Source organism: Uloborus diversus, chromosome 1, assembly GCF_026930045.1.
Source record: "Uloborus diversus isolate 005 chromosome 1, Udiv.v.3.1, whole genome shotgun sequence".
Classification (NCBI taxonomy): Eukaryota; Metazoa; Arthropoda; class Arachnida; order Araneae; family Uloboridae; genus Uloborus; species Uloborus diversus.
Window position 1 is genome coordinate 98520239 of NC_072731.1, and position 18501 is coordinate 98538739.

The window sequence follows — 18501 nt, forward strand, 5'->3', positions numbered from 1 at the left end:
GTAGATTTTCCAGGAATTTTAGAAATCGGACTTAATCATAGAGACGTTGATTTTGACTTATTTTTCTTCTATCTACCGTAACTCAGTTACGGTTTCGAATTTGGAAAGATAATGGGTGGTTCTATGCTCAACATAGGCTCTTCTAACCCCCTTTGAACTCCCTTTAAAACTTATTTTAACAGAACTTATGCAATCGTTTTTACTTATTTTTTCTATTTTATGTGTAAAGTTTGTGAGTATTTGTAGCATAATACTTCGCAAAGTAAAAACTTTATTTTTTAGCTTATTTTTAACACTTTATGTTTTGCTTGATATGCCAAATATATTAAATATATTAGAGGTTTCTTCTTTTCTTTTCAGAAAGATGGAGCTCCAGTTGTTTAATATCACCTCAGATAGCAGTTTCAACGAAACATGCAGCATACTATATCGGCGAAGACCTGCTTTTAACTATTTGGGCGCATTCGTTACGATAGTTCTGTGTTTCACAGCAGTTCTGGGTAACCTGGCAGTTGTATTTGCTTCACTTTGGAACCAAGTGCTCCGAAGCCAGCTTAGCAACGTCCTTTTAGTGTATCTAGCAGTGATTGATGTAGCAACTGGACTCTTCATCATGCTACCATCTGCTATATCGGTTGCCATCGACTATTGGCCTCTTGGAGATATCAGCTGCAGATTCCACGCAGGGCTGAGCTACATGTTTGCATGTACTTCATCATTTGACCTCGCTTTCATCAGCTTGGATCGGGCATTAGCTGTGATGAGACCTCTGCAATACCCAACTTTTATGACTGCAAAGATAATGGTATGGATGGGCACATACCTTGTCATCTTAGGAATTTCCTTGGCTACTTCTACAGTTGTTTTTGATTGGACCGCTTATGATTATGCTGAAGGGGTTTGTGCGTACGACTGGAAGAACGAAGAAGTCCCAAAAGCTACAACATGTGCTGGTTTTTTCTGCTTTTACTTCCCGGGTTCAATAATGGGGATTTGCAATTCGCTGATTATTTTCACAGCGTATAAGTCGAAACAACGCACACTGTTTGTAAGACGTAACCACGCGGAGGAGACAAGAGCAACTTCAAAGGATTCCAGCACGAACAAGACTATACTAAGCGTTCTCATTCTTACTCTTACTTATTTTTCGTGCCACGCTCCTTACGCATTATCAAAGCATTTTAAAGCTAGAACTGGATTGAAAATTCCTCAGTGGTTTAGTTACATCACAACAATATTGATTTTCTTATCGTCTGCAACAAATCCTTTTATTTACGGTATACTGAGAAAAGATTACAGAAACGCATTTAAGAAAATTCCAAAAATGTTATCTCAGAAATTGTTTGGTAACTATTAAGGCTCGGGATTCCTTCCGATTTAGTTTGAAGTATGATGCTCTTTTTAAAAAACATTTTTCTCCAACATCACTAGATAAAATTCAAATAACACATATTGTATGCATTTCACTACAGTAAAAAACGCTTATTTTGTTATAACATAATTGTTTAAAAGAGCGCAAGCAGTAGTAAAACGAGTTACTGCAAGAGGATTTTGCTTCCCTACAGGTTTAGGGTGGAAAAACCCTCAACAATTAACTTCATAGACCAGCCCGAGTGTAATTGCTGAAGAGGTTTGTGCGTATAACTGGAAATATGAAGTTTCTAGAACTACGACATGTGCTTGCTTTTTCTGCTCTTACTTGCCGGATTCAATAATAGAGATTCGCAATGTACTCATTCTTTTGACAGCTTCGAAATTGAAACAATGCCATCACCAGGTGTAATAATCTTTTTTTTATTGCACAACTTTTAGCATTGGAGCATAGCAAAAACTTATCAAAAAATTAATAAAATTAACTCCAAGCAGATTTTTTAATAATACCTACAATTTTAAAATAAAAAATATCAACGAAAAACACTTGGTGAAAATTTTTTCAACTAAAGTACGAAAACATATTTATGTTCTGTTTAGAAAAACATGCTACAGTGAAGTTTAATTAATGTCGAGATAATATATTAAAGAGAAGAAATGACAAAACAGTATCTTGTCACGTGTTGTTACGAATGCATTCTGTCATGTATTCATTGTATTTTTGCTTGACCTGTAAGTGTTTGTGTAAATTCAAAAGTTTCTCAATAAAGATGCACTAATTACATTTGCTGAATTGATACATTACCTCGGACATGTGAATGACATTTGCAAGATTTAAATAAATCCCTTTTGCCCGTCATATTGCCATTCTTGCATTTTTTTTAAAATTCAATGGCATTTAAATTTTTAGCAGTCAACTTCAAATATTGAAACTTAATTTTCTATATTAATATTTATCTATCCTTATTTATGTTTTTTTTTTTAATTTCAATCTTCTTCTTTCCTTTTCCTTTAGTTTTTATGTTTGTGTTTTGACTATTTCTTGTAATCTAGAACTAAAATAATTTCCAATAAAAAGCAATAATTTCCATCAGTGCGAAATTTACAAAGTTATGGTAACTAGTGATTGCATTACTGGAATACCGAATACCGGTATTTTGAGCAATTTAGCAATTTTAAAATACCGGTATTTGCTAAGGCAAAATGCCGGTATTTTCGGTATTAACTGAGAATATTAAATAGCTTCAACTAAAGAAATTTTCAAATTAACTTATAAAATATCTACTAATATTTTAAATGTACATTTCTTTTCCATGATACAGAACCAAAATCAATCTGTTGATGTAAAAATGTGGCTTCAAAGGCACAAACTAATAGAATATCATTTTTTAAAAAAGTAGCAAAAATATTGTAAAATGACATTTTCATTACTAGCGATCAGATAAATCGTATTTTGTGCGTTTTTTGCCCCATGTTTTTCTTTTTTCCATTTCCATGATCGTTCACTTTCCTTTTTGTGAAAATTAATTTTGAGTAACTTTGAATGTATTTATTTGTTCTGCGACTAATTTATTCCAATCATAAATTGCAGTAATACTTTATGATATTTTTCTTAAATATTTGTCTGAACTGCACTGGATTCTGAAAACAAAAAAAAAAAATCTTGTACGTCTGTACGAAAAATTCTGTACGAAGTTTCTATTTGTTTTTTTTTGTTCGAAAAACAAATCGAAATTTGCTATTACCGGTATTGGTTTGTTGTCACGTCTTGCTTTATATTGAACAAGATAGTATTTAGAAATTATAGTGCCTTGAAAATTAGCATAGAGGTTAAGCATAATCATTTGATACATGTTTTCAGTTATTTACATAATTGTAATTGTAATGAACTTTGGGAAAAAAAAAAACTCGAAGACGAATAAGAGAAACTAACAAGATCAAATTTGTCAAGGTTATCGTAAATTTCAGACCAAAGGACGGATAATAAAAAATAAACACAAACCTCTCCTACTTAAGAGAAAATAATGTTAATATTGGAAAAGTATCGTGTCTCGAAAGAAATTATAAATAGCTATAAATCTAAAAACATTTATAATAAAACACACTACACAAAATATCTCCCACACAAACAAAAGGATTTTTCAAAAAATAACACGCAAGAGACCGAATTATTTGAAGATGAAGGTCTTTTAGACAATTAGAGGAGGTGTATCGTGCATTGTTAACAGTACCACCGACCTGCATGAATTCTGAAAGAGAATTTTCAACAGTTGGAAAGTTGAGCACTAAATGAGCTGCGTAAATTCAGAAAGAGTATTTGCAACTGTTGGGAAGTTGAGCACTAAATGAGAGGCTTGGAGGCAATTCTGTTGATGCATTGTGTTTTTTATTATTATTGACTTTTTATTATGACATTTGTTCCTTCATTTTATATTTATTCTCAATACGTTTTCATAATTAATTTACATTTTGTACAACATTATGAAATGTGACTACGAAACAATATGTTTTCTAGCATGTTTTGAGACATTTCAAATACCGGTATTAATACCGGTATTCCGGTATCACGTTTTGAAAATGCCGAATACCGGTATTAAATTTTTGATCCGGTATTGCAATCCCTTGTTGTAACATAATCGATTGGCCAGAATGCTTATAAAATAATGGAGTTTTATTGTTGTTTTAATTTGTTTGTTCGAAGGGGGAGGGGCGCTGTTTTGTGCAATCAGCAAATTTCGGGTAATGCTCGTTTTCTTCAGGCAATCGCAGAAAAATCGAAACTCAGGAATTGTGATTTACCGAAACATGGAGCGAAGCAAATTGACGAAAACATTTCGGATGTGTAAAATTCCTATCGATATTTCTGCTACTTTGCCCCCTCCCGCCCCCCAATTTTAAATTTTAATGTAACATTAGTTTTTACTTAAATGAGCTGATACATATCACTTCCCCATAATTGTTAAATCACTTCCGGTTTGACACCTTGTTCAGTTTCTACCTCGTAAAAAATAGGAAAAAGAAATAAGTAAAATTATTGCCATGTTTGCATTTTTTTTTTTTAATTTTGCATTTTACTTGAACTTTTAATGTTTAGTCGTGACTTTGACTGCTTATTTTGCAAATAAATGGAGCATTTAGAATTAGTTTGACGAAATATTTCAATGGTGTTTCGCCATGTGACAATTTAGGAGTTTTGAAACGAAAAAAAATCAGGTTGATTTTAAAGTCATGCACTGCAAATAAAATCTCAATTTTCTACTTCTCACCAGGCTATAGCTTATAAAGAATTTACCTTCTGGAGGTTGATATGTGCTAACAATAATATAACAATGTTCTCGTATGAATATAAACTCATATTAGGATTGAACAAATGTGGTAAAAACATAGGTTTGAGGGCTGGACTCATCAATTCCCGACCGTGAAACCCTTGCGTGTTTTTTTTTTTTTCTGGTATATACGTATTTTACAGTTTTTGAGGTTAGCGCCACTTGTACGCCGTTTGCTAATATTGTACCAATAGAAAAAAACAATAATTAGAAGAAACTTATAAAAAAAGGAAAAAAGTATAAACCTTTCATAGTTATAATTAAATACATTTTCTCTACTATTGCAGATCATTTAACACCCCGTACTTAGTCGCATTTCAAACCTACTTTTTAACAATCATGCATAGTATGGCTTTTGAATGAGGGTTTCTTCCTTTCATCAAATACTATATTACTATCGGACAATGGAATGCAGCGATTTCGTCAAAAAACAATATTTTATACGGAGCTCTTAATATAATTCCGCTGTCAGCAGGATGAACAAATAATGATATCATCATAGAAACCGTGAAAAAGCGCACGGTATTCGTTCCGAAGTGGGGCACTTGCTCAAATATTGTAAAAATCTCTCCAGCTTTTTCTCGTAATAAGCAAAACGGTTTTCGTAAAAGTTTATTATGGTGAGTTTTCCTTACTTCTATTTAATGTTTTTTTGTTTTTTTTTTCTCTCATTTGAGTAGTATGATGTTTTAGATTACCATGACGACGGGCAGAAGTCCAGCTCGATGTTTTTAATACTTATTTATAGAGAAATTGTTTCGTCATAATGGTAACAAATTGTCTGCGTTCATCAGGAATCAACTCAAGCAGATTTTGCTTTAAAAAAAACGGGGAGTTTTGTGCAAAATCACGTTTTTTTTTTTTCCTTTTTTCTTTTTTTTCTCCCAGGAAAAAGTCTACATAGATGAACTTAAAAGCAAAACTATTATTTAAATGCAAAATTTCTCGATTAATAATTCCAACCGTTGAAGATGGAAAAGAAATAAAAATACTATAACGGTATACGCTGTAAATATAATTCCTTGTGATAAGTGTAAGGGTGCAAATTGGCCAAAATAACCACGGCATATTTATTTCCGCATCCAAATTACCATTTATTTTTCATTAGATAGGCCTTGTATTACCTAATCTAGAAAATTGCCAGTCATAATATGTTGGCTGCAAATTTCTTTTCCTTTTTTATTCCATTCCATTTGGAGAAACAAGAAGCTCAGCGAGTAGGGTCCTATTGCAATTTCGGGATTATAAAAAACCAGTTTGAATTCAAGACGTCAAAATTCAATTAATTGTCTTGTTTTTAAATATGTTAAATTATCCCTTTTAAAGAAAACCTGAGACGAGGAGTAACCGGCAATTTGCGCGCTTGGTTTTTGACCGCATTGACGGCTTTAACGATAATGGGGTTAATAATGAGTACATTACATTTAGTTTCCAAGTCATGGTTCTAGAAATGAAAAGAAAAATTATTTCCTAATTATTCAGCAGGATACATGATGCAAAGTCTAATGATACCATATTTTTCGACTTAAATTTGACGTCTGAGCCTGGTGCGCCACATTATTCTTTTAACTAGAAGTTCTTCCAGAACTAAACTAATACATTTTCCACTACGTTCTGACAGTTGACCTCTGAACTTCCAATACGATTTTATCCTAGTATTCCATTTTAATGTATCAGTTCTTATTGAAAACAAAATGCGTCTGTTGCACAAAAACGAAAAACAAACATATTTAAGTAGGAAAAGGATCCCGAACTTTTTATCTCAAACTGTCAGGCAATATGCTTCAAAAAATAACATTTGATACTATTGTCTCTTAAAACAGGAGCACTGTGATATAAAACGATTTTTATTTTGTAAGATGAAAAAAGCACAAGAAATAACTTATAAAAAAAGAAACTACAAAAAAAAAAAAAAAGAGCAAGATAATAAATCTAGTTTCTGTAAGATACTTAAAAAAAGTAAAACAATTTCTGTGAAATTGAGTATATTAAAGAAAACCTAATTTTGAGCATATCGCATCAAAATAATAAATAAATGAAATAAATTTAAAAAAAATAAATAAAGTAAAATAATAATAAAAACAATAAATTACAAAAAAAGAGAATAAATAAAATAAAATTTAGATAAATCAATCTATATGATGGTGAGTGAATCTGTGGTTTACTTGCCGCTCATAAACAACTTTTCTGGTTCGGCAAGAATATCTTAAATTAATTAGCTGCACTGCTGCACTTTAAACTGCTACACTCAGCTGCACTAAAAATATATTCAAGTATCTAATTCAACCATATTAATAAAACGAACATAAATGAGTGACTATTGATTAAAACATTACAAGTTAAACAACTTAAAAGCGCATTTGATCCATATTTAAGTTTTTTCATAGGCGATATTTTTTGCTAGTTCAAAATACGCGTTAAATGGCATTAGAAAAATTTATGTGCAGCTCGTGTAGTTATTTTGATCGCACGTGCATTTTTCCATTGTTTTTCTCTTTTAGAGTACATTGGAACACAATTTCATTTTTTTTTTCAAACTTAAAGACTTTTTATGCCGATTTTGAGAGCGCTCTTTACTATGGTATGAATGAAGATCATTGAACTGCGTTTTCTCATCTTTAAAAGCAAGGTATTTTACACAATCTGTATGGGCTAGCGCATTAGATTTATCGCATAAAAATATCATTATATTTTAATGACTGAAAGATGAGAGAATACATTCGGATGGGCCAAAAATGGGCTTTTTTAGAAATAAAAGTTTTCTGATGCAAAAAGGGATAGGGTTTATCATTTAAAACGGAGGAGCTAACCCGTGAAAAACAACCGCGAAAAACATTTGCTTTCGTCATAAGTAGCCTAAAAGTATGATGTTTAAGTGAAAATTTTCGAAATGCAGCAAAAACGTGGAATTTGTGTGTGTGTGTGTTTGTGTGTGTGTGTGTTTGTGTGTGTGTGTGTTTGTGTGTGTGTGTGTTTGTGTGTGTGTGTGTGTGTGTGTGTGTGTGTTTTGCCGATGGAACTGAAAAAGAAAATACGAGAGTAATCTCATCTAGCTATTTGAAAGTGAAGAAACGTTTTAGATTTAAAAAAAAAAACAAAGCACAATTTTTTTTAAATATACATCAGAAGGAGCGACTAAAATTCTACTTTTCTACTAAGTCACCTTACCAATTGAGGCACTTAACATAGCAATGGACAAGCTTTGAAATTTGTTCATCGTATAATTCTGTCGCAAGGGATCGCAGTCACTCAGTGACGCTCACCAGGAGCTCCTAACCGTTGTCGCCAAAGCGCCGTGTTGCTAATGCGTGTTTCATTCCTGGAAACAAGTGAAAACCAATGGGTGCAATACCGCGACTATATGACGGATGGGAGAAAATCTCTCATCACCAACTTCCTTTCGTCGTGAACGTTAGTACTGCCATTTTTAAACATAATAAACATAATGTTAAACATAATTTTTAAACATTAAACATTTTTAAACAACAATTTTCTGGAAGGAACATTTATTAATTACAGTGTTTCCACATACTCCATACACTTGCAAATTAATTTCTTCAAGTTTTATGTTTTATGCCAAGAAAAACCGAATCACACACCGCACCACTCAACTTTTGGTTCTTTCAATTGAACATTTTAAATTTGAATATCGAAAAAGGCAATGTGCCTTGTTCGCAGTCGTTCATAGTTGATTTGAGTGGGGCCAGTTGGTATTGGTGATAGCTGATAGTTGAATAACGAAAAAAAAAAAGAGGCAACGCAGAGATATTTCCGTTGTGATGTCTGGATGCCGACTGAGGTGCCGAACACGCAGACATCAAATCATACGGGATCAATGCCTTTCTGGTCAAGAGAAAATGTTTTCTGGACCCAGCAGCAATGTGCTTCTGTGCTGCTCACATTTACATTGCAGATTTACATTGGAGAATAATTCAGGGCGTCTGCTGATCCGGAGGGAACAGCGCACTAGATACCATCAATCCAACACAGTTGAAAGGCACAGTTATAGAGATGGTGGAATCATGGTTTGGGCAGGGATCTCGTTCGGTGGTCACACTGACCAGAACGAAGTTCTGGTCAGTGTGACCAGACGAATTCAGAGGAACTCTGACTAGTCTCAGATATCAGGATGAGATCCTTGAACCATATGATCTCCCACATGCTGGTGCTGTTGGTAATGACTTCTTTCTGATAGATGGTAATGCACGACCTCGCCAAACTGGCATTGTTGTGGAGCATCTTGATGACCACGGTTTGGAACGAATAGAATGCTCAGTTCGATCTCCAGAGCTGAATCCGATAGAACAGCTTTGGGTCTATCTTGACAGACAAGTTGCTGCTTTAAACCCTCCCCCAAGGTCGTTACATGAGTTAGAACATTTTACTACATTTCACTATGATGTTCTGTTTTCTTCAAGAATAAATTTCTTTTTTTGTTATAAATCGTTTTTGCAATACACTTATAGAAATTTATATGACACATTCAATAAAAAACTATTTAATGCACATATCCTCCAAATTTTTTGTTTCTACACTCATTCATTTGCAAATTAGACACAAAAAACGGTTGTACCTTAACATTTTGAGGTCAGCGTATTACACCGACCATACTGACTCATATTTCTTAGAAAATACCATGGAAATATATATTGATCTGATTAGCAGTTAAGTTTGAAAAATACAGTCGTTGAACTATACTAACAGACAGTAACCAATGCCAATGACTTAAAGGATATGGTTTTTTGATAGCGAGATCATGTTCATATTTTCCTATTTTTATTTCTCTGATAAATATTTATAAAAGCTTTTGGTCTTGCTTAGTAAGTTCTTAAAACTTTTCGTCCTCTATTTAGTCCGAGCATATTCTGGGAAAATTAATAGTAAATTGCTTTTTGAATTAGGTAATGTTCTTTTATCCGAAAACCAGGTCCATGTCACACTTGAACCATGTCACTGTTGAAGGCTGTTGAATTGGTTCATGAGTCGATGAAGGGGTGTTTGAGGAAAGACAATATATTAACTTTTTCAAATAACGATCATTAATACTTAAGCTGATGTAAAGTCGAACTAAAAGCCTTTAGAAAGTTGAAACTTGTTTTAAATGATACAGTAGTTGTAGTTGTAAATATCCGTTAACACTCCAAATAATAATCCTCGTTGGTTGATTATATTGGAAAAAAAGCGTGGGGCACAAAGTGCACCTACCTCCTACTTGGGAGGCTCTGGGTTGTTGACGTGTTAAAATATAATTGCTTTGCTAGAAAAGAACTACATAGTGCACATTTACTGCAAAAAATGTAAAACTGCACTGTAAGAGAAAATTACTACAATGTCTTTTTTTTAAAAAAGTCGCATTTTGATTAGTTACAAGAAACTTTACCGCTTACGCACGAACTAAAAACTAAAAAAAAAAAAAGATCTTTGAAAATGTTGTTAAAAATGAAGCATTTTGATGGTAAAAAAAAAGTTTAAGTGTTGTCTGCTAATAGGTGATATGAAGCTTGGCCAAATTTAGTTGAAATGAGTCTATTATAATTACCGGATAGAGTAAAAAATTTATGCTCGTGCTTCGCTGATTTCGAAAAGCTAACATACATCTGCAAAAACTGGCGTCCCCGAAAACTAAAAGATGTGTCGCATTTCTTATACACAGGATATCGCTGAATGCCGTGCACAATCTTGGAGCGGAGGTAGAGAACACGAAGGTCGCAAACGCAATGCCGACGCGATGCATGCACACTAGGGTGGTCCAAAATTTCGAAGGTGAAAATTGTTTGTGTCTTACCCTAAAATTTCGTTGCAATGCATTAGAAAATAGGTAGGGCAAAATTTTATAACATTTGAATAAAATTTAGAGGTACACTATATAACCGAAAGTTTTGGGACACTTTCAAAAATTCACATTTTTGCAGATTTCTCGAGAAATAAAAGACCAATTGCTCTGTAATTTTTTTTTCACGTGGAAGGTATACTCTAGATGTCATTTTCTGATAAAAATTAAGTCTAGTTTTCATTTAGGGGACCAGCAACAAATTGAGGAAACAAAAAAAAGGTTTTTGATAATTTTTCATTGTAAATAGCTGGGAATAAGCAATAAATTTCAGAAATCAGTTTAAAACCTATCTAAAATGTATTTTTATATTTTTGTGAAAGTATCTCTTTAACCCACGGAGATGTAAGCATTTCTTGTAAAAATGCATTTTTTTTTTTTTTTTGAAGGTTTTTGGCTTATATCACGTATAGTTTTCGTCAAACATTATTAACTTTCAGAATATTTGACAGCATATCAGAGAAACATAATAATAAAATTTGAAGTTAAAATGTTGAAAATTCAATGAAATATGAACGTTTTAAGCAATTAACTTTTCACTGCGCATGCGCGAAAGATAGCAACTTATAATTTTCATAATCCAATTCTCAGATAGATCTTGCAACACATAAAAAAAATTAAACATCAATGTCGTTAAAGTTTAAACAGTTTTCAGCTATCTAATAAACCAAATTTCTATAGTTATTGGAGAGGCGACGAATGGTAAGGGGTCGTTCGCAAACTGGCAACACTTTCCTGTTATCGTTGCAGAGTGATTCATGATAAGAACGGACTGTTTGCAAAAGATCCCGCACGATTCGTCGTCTAGTCAAATTTACTAATATTCGGCTCATTAGATCGCTGATAACGTTTTATATTTTAAAGATATCAAGGTGGAATTTTTTTATGAGTTGTAGGATATATCTGGACTTCCGATGATGAAGTTTATAAATTTGCTATCTTTCGCGCATGCGCAATGAAAAATTAATTGCTTTAAACGTTCATATTTCATTAAATTTTCAATATTTTAACTTCAAATTTTATTATTATGTTTCTCTAATATGCTGTCAAATATTCTGAAAGTTTAATAACGTATGACGGAAAACTTTGCGTGATATGAGCCAAAAAATTTGATTTTTTTTTTTTTTCATTTTTGAAACAAATGCTTATATATCCGTGGCTATAGGAGATACTTTCATGAATAAATAAAAATAAACTCTTTATAGTTTTTTAACTTATTTCTGAAATAATTTATAACTTAATCTTAGCTATCTACAAGGTAAAATAATCAGAAACATTTTTTTGCTTCCTCAATCTGTTGCTGGCCCCCCTAAAAGAAAAGTAGACTTGATTTTCATTGGAGTATGACTGCTGGAGTATACTATTCATGTGAAAAAAATACAGAGCAATTGGTCTTGTATTTCTTGAGAAATCCGTAAAAATGGGAATTTCTGATAGTGTCTCAATATTTTGGACACATAGGGTAGCTCAAAGAGGATGAAGTTGGCATCATTACCGAATGTAAGTGTATTGACAAAGGACCAAACTAATTACAAATACGATTGCTTTTTCCATTTACATAAATTAATTACATTTTAAAATTGTTATTTTTATGTACACAAGTTCAACATTACATTTGCGATGAAATATATTCTGTAAACATACAAACGTTTTTTGTAAGATATTTCAGTTAATGCAATTCTGCCATTCTTTGTAAATTTACAAAATGTTACGCTTTGACCGAAAAAGCACTAATACTGGCAAGAGCAGTAGCACCTGTTTTACTTGCACAAAATAATTAAGAAATTAGTTACTTCTGGAATGTCAACACCACATTATATAATTAAAAGTATTGCCATTTTTATTAAATGCATAAGGTTCTCTTCTGCCCCAAATGTATTTCTCTAACAGATACCAAGCCTGCTGGGAGTTCAGTGATAAGGATAAATGCATTACAAGACTCAATGATGAAGAAAAGTGGCTGATGTAAAGAACTGTAGAATACAATCTGTTAAAAAATTGCTGTATGACTTAAGATATGCTTACCGAGAATTTCTTGAACTGATTTTAATAGTTCAGCATAAAACCCCCCTCCTAGAATCAAGAGTTATTGTACCTAGAGCTTTGCACCATCCTAAATGAACATAAAAAATGCTGTAATGTTTTCAAATACAAGTGTTGTACCACTCGTTTACCATCACTTCAATAGAAGATATTGGATTTCAAAAACATCGGTATGTTTGCAGATTGTTGTCTGTTTAATACCTTGGGGACAGTTTCTATACTTCATAATGCACTACGTAATGATTTTAATTCAATGAAATAAAAATTTTATTATTGCAATGTAAAAACATTGATTAAAAAGTAAAAAAAAAAATAAAAGTGTTTTTGTTTTTTTTTTAGCAATCAATTGACGCACTTGATATAAGACAATTAGTAAAGCAGTTCAAGAAGTGGATGAAAAGAACGTGCTGTAAAGCACCAGAGATTATGCCCAAAAATATCATGAAATTTGAGGACTTCCTAACTTATGATCAGCTTCATTAACTGAAAAAATGAGTTTGATCTATTTAATCTTGCAAAATTTTTGAGATCAACGAATTTGCGAGTTTAGGAGAATAATCGCAAAGCACTAAAATTTACTGGAGGAAATCAGTTATTAATAATCTTGCAAAAAGGAGTAAATATATATTATTATAAGAAAGTTTAATGAAAAAATAATAACCACATTGAAGATATATTTCAATTCTTGTTGCAGGTTGCATCAAAACACTGCCGCGCTTATACCGACAGAAAACGAGCTAATGTGTGCCTCACATGACTTCCTTTTACTCTAATTTAATGTCATTTCCCCATTACTGGCAATTTTAATGTGATTCAATAGTTTACTCTTTAAATATCACCAACAGTGCCCAAAATGAAGTCAAATTTTTTTAAAAAAAATCGCCAAACTTGTCGCCAAGTTGGCGACAAAACTTGCCGACCAAAAGACTGGCGATCTATCGCCAAGTGCCCGCCAAATTCTAATACCAGTTGAGTTTACATGGAAATTAACAATGGTTTCCCCCAAAAAGGAGCAAAAGACCCCTTTAGAAACACCCGAATGCAACTAAAAGGGGAGGTGCACAACCAGACCCCACTAGGAGTCTACGTACCAAATTTCAACTTTCTAGGACTTACCGTTCTTGAGTTATGCGACATACATCCGCACATACGCGCATAGGCATATAAGCACATACATGCATACGTACATACAGACGTTACGAGAAAACTCGTTGTAACTAACTCGGAAATCGTCCAAATAGATATTTCGCGTGTCTATACGTTCTTAGACACTTATCCACGTGTGGTCGAGTCGGAAAAAAAAAAAATTCAACATTCATTCACGGGTAAGCAAAATGGAAATTAAGGTCGATTTTTGAGTGAAATTTTTTTCGAGAATACAATACTTCCTTTTTTTTGGTAAAAGGAAGTAAAAGTAGTTTGGTAGGTACTAGCACAACCACATCCATAATCATTTAAATATAATTTGTGTCTTGTATTATAGTTTTCAATGAAAAACGCTAAAGATTTTTATAATATATAGTTGTATTGCTTTTTTTTTTCCTTAATGCGTAAAATGAAAAATTAACCCAACTTTGAGGATGTTGAGTTACCTTTAAACGTTAAAATTATGAGCTGCAACTTCACAATAGTCATTTTTTACATAAGAAGAATCAAGTGGGAGGATAAAAACAGTAAAAATCAGATTTTTAAGAGTGCTTTTTCTTTTTTTTTTTTTGGCCACCCTTATGCACACGAATCCAGACCCTGAAAGATGCGAAAAAGAGAACAAATAATGATAAGCAATCACACAAATAAAATTTGACTCTACATTTCAGTTATTGAGAAGGGATTGTTGTAATGTTTGCGACTGCAGCTGTAGTATATGCGTCGGAATGGCAACGTACCAAATGTCGCAATTACGAGCTATTTTGGCAAGTTTTCCTTCGTTGTTGCGTTGTCGTTGCTACGCGCATGTTACAATTAAGTCGCAATTTCAAACAACCGCTTTAAGTTATTCTTAAAATCTAAAATGCTGTGTAAAATCCTCTTTGTGTAATAAAGGTATGACCCGTTTCACATCCGTCCATATCTGGGTTTATGTACATGCAGCAAGTCAAAATTGCGTTTGCGGTCATCTGTCCCAAAGGCATAATGGTTCGTTATCGTGTTCTCTACCTCTAGTCCAAGTCTGTACACGGCATTCAGAGAAAATCTTGGTGTGTTGAAATTTAACATTCCCTTAGCGGTGCCAAAGGGTGTTTATTATTTTTTGACGGCATTTTTAGTCCTAAATAATAGCGCTAACTGTATGTCGTTGGCAAATATTGTACTAATGGCGAAATGATTGTTGAAAAAGAATTTTTAAAAAAGAGGAAAATTGAATAAACCATAAATAGTTTTATTAAAATACATTTCATTTTTCTGTGCAAGACTTAATAAACGCCCTGTAGGCCTCATTGTAAACCTTTTTTGCTTCCTTTTACAAAAAAGGAAGTATTGTATTCGCGAAAAAGATTTCATTCAAAAATTGACATTAATTTCCATTTTGCTCACCCCCGAATGAATGTTGAGGTTTTTTTTTTTTTTTTCGACTCGACCACTACGCCTAAGAACGTTATGACACTCGAAATATCCATTTTGACGATTCCCGAGTTAATTACAATGAGTTTTCTCGTGACATCTGCATGTACGTATGTATGTATATGCGTATGAATGTCGCATATCTCAAAAATGGTATGCCCTAGAAAGTTGAAATTTTGTACGTAGACTCTTAGTGGCGGGTAGTTGTGCAACTTCCCTTTTGGTTGCATTCGAGTGTTTCTAAAGGGGTTTTTGCCCTTTTTTTGGGGGGGGGAGTCATTGTTAATTTCGATGTAAACTCAAGTGGTCTTATAATTTGGCGGGCACTTGGCAATATATCTTCAATCTTTTAGTCGATAAGTTTTGGCTACTGTTGGTGATATTTAGAGAGTAAACTATTGAATCACATTAAAATTGCCATTAATGGGGAAATTGGAGTAAAAGGAATTCATGTGATGCACACCTCAGCTTGTTTAGTTAACTATTCACAGCATAACTTTTGATTTCGTGCCTTCCTCTCATATCAAATGAATTTTGCTACGATTACATTATGCAACGATAACATTATGCAACGATTTCGTCATAAACCAATATTTTCTTTGGAATGCTTAATACTATTCAGCAGTCTGCACGTTGAACAAATATTCTCTCATCAGAGAAACTGAAAGAGTGCTTGGTACTCTTTCCGAAGTGGGACACTTGTGCAAATGTAGTAAAATCTAAATCTCTTTAGCGTCTCCTCGTACGAAACCGAACAAAGCCGTTTTCTTATAAGAATGCTACTATGGTGAGGTTTCCTTAGATCTATTTAGTTTTTTTTATTTATTTTTTTTTATATGATGTTTAAAGATGATCTAAAATTTTTCTTTAAAAACAAAAAAGAAAAAAAAAACAGAGACGAAAAGGAGTCTGTTATTAAAAATCAATCGTGGTTTGAAAAAACATTGATGAGATCTGATTAGTATTTTACTTATTATTTTTTTTTCGAAGTCATTGTTCGAAAATATTAAGAAAAAGAGGATTTTTTTTTTGCTAATTATTCTTCTGTATGCAGTACCTAATGAAATCATACCTTCAGATTTAAATTTGATAACTGATCCTAATGTACCATATTATTTTTTTTACAAGAAGTTTGTTCAGAACTAAACAATACTATTTTCCCGTATGTAATTATATATATTCTTTTTCCTCTAATCCGTCAACTTTTAATAAGTTTTTATTTTTGTACTAAATTTTCAGAGTTTAACTTATTTTTGTACAAAACAAAATACAATTTATGTGTACAAAGAAAAAAAAACAGGTAGGCAGTAACATAAAAATTATATTGAATTCATTCTCTCAAATTCTTAGGATTATGCTTCAATAAATTCAATCTGATACATTTGTTTTTAAAATCCGGAACTTTTAAAGTTAAAAGGGTTTTTTCAATATAAAAGTTTTCAGAAATATATGAAACAACTTAAACAAATGAACTGCAAAAAAAAAAAAAAAATGATACCAGAAATCGATTTTCAATAAAATATAAAGAGATACAAAAAAAAAAAGTAAAAGCACTTTTTGTACAATTGTTTATGCAAAAGAAACTTACTTGTAAGTAAATATATTAATTTTTTTAAGCATACACAGTGCTCGGAAGAATAGCGAGAGAATAGCGTGATTTACTTGCCACTGGTAAGCTATTTTTAGGGCGTGGTGATAATATTTTTAAAACTACTTAGCTTATGTTTTTTTTTCTTTCTTTTTTTTTTTACATATCATTTACGTGTACGTAAGGATTGGAACTGCTATATTCATCTGCAGAAAAACATATTTCTATACTTTATTCAAGCATATTTATGCTATAAATATATATAAACAACTAATAGGGATGCTTAAGTTAACACCCTTAAAGTTCATTTGATTCATTTGACTCTATTCATAAGTGATGTTTCGTTTGTAGTACAAAACATGTGTTAAATGACATTTGTAAAAGTGCTCTGCCTCGTGTGTAGTTCTGATTTGATACTTTGGGTATTTTTCAAATATTTCCCTCTTTTAGAGCGTATTTTAATATAATCATATTTTATTCGTTTTAAATATTTTTCTGTCGTTTTTAAGAGCATACTTTGCTATTATATGAAAAGCACTCATTGGAACCTTTGTTCTCTCTCTTATCCTTTTTTTTAAACACAAATCTATCTAAGCGCAGTGTATTAGATTTTGCGTTATAATATATTATCAGATTTCTTTATCTAATAACTGAGATAACACAGTAGGTTAAAGCAAATAATTGATATTTAAGGACAAAAAAATATCTGTATTACAGGAAAAAAAAGTGTGCTTTAGCATTCAAAACATAGAAAAAATTATACATACATATATATAATATATATATTATATATATATAGATATATATATATATATATATATATATATATATATATTTATATATATATATATATATATATATATATATAATATATATATATATTATTATATTCTTTTTTTAGTTATATAGATTCTGCATCTGAAATTAACGTTAACATATTAACACTTATACATTTTAAACAGCTCTTTATGATCTTCAACAACTTATGGACTTCTTATGGAGTTTGCTTATTTATTATCATCCTGTCGGTTATCATCTATAAAATATGCAATTTGACATCACCTCTACCAAGTATGAATGCTAGTCATTTATTTGTCTATTATGGTCTTATGCGCTCTGCATACAAAACCGGAAAAGAGAACGTTCACCCCCTGTGCAGTAAGTACATTTTACTGATACGTAAAACATAATTTTCAGCAGTTGATTTTCTGTGAATATTATACTTATGAATAAGAACTGATTTATATATATATATATATATATATAATATATAAATACTATATATATATATAATATATATATATAATATATATATATTTATATATATATATTATATATATATATATATATATATATATATATATATATTATATGCTATGGTTATGGTATTATAATACTGACAAATCGTAGAGCAGAACTATTCTAAATTTTGTATTCATTCTTACAGCCTTTTTTCAATTTTTGTGTGGACTTTGCCAAATATTTAATTGCCATAGAATTACAGGTATGTGGTTATTCGGCAGGCAATTTGCAATTTGTATAAGCCCGAAACAGTAGAGGTAAGTATGCTATAATAGTTTTTTTCTCATATTTATGTACACTCGTGTTTGAAAATTGTAACACCACGAAGGACGGACCGCACAGTTTCTTCTAGACATTTGGCAGCACAGTGGTGAACAGTTACAGGTGTTTCATTTTGTGCTTCATCCATTCGGAGACGTCTGCTGCAGCGTGGGTTGCGCGCAAGGATCCCTTTATACAGGATTCCTCTCACGCAAAAC

General features: G+C 32.0%; 1 protein-coding gene across 1 annotated transcript in view; it reads left to right on the plus strand.

Moving 5' to 3' along the window:
• Window positions 1-364: 364 nt before the first annotated feature.
• Window positions 365-18501, plus strand: part of LOC129233825 (cytochrome P450 4C1-like) — a 39662-nt gene continuing 21525 nt past the window's right edge. The window contains exons 1-4 of the mRNA XM_054867802.1: window positions 365-953; window positions 8893-9067; window positions 12418-12492; window positions 18225-18279. Of these exons, the coding sequence (XP_054723777.1) occupies window positions 365-953; window positions 8893-9067; window positions 12418-12492; window positions 18225-18279 (894 nt within the window). The remainder of the gene's footprint in view (window positions 954-8892; window positions 9068-12417; window positions 12493-18224; window positions 18280-18501) is intronic.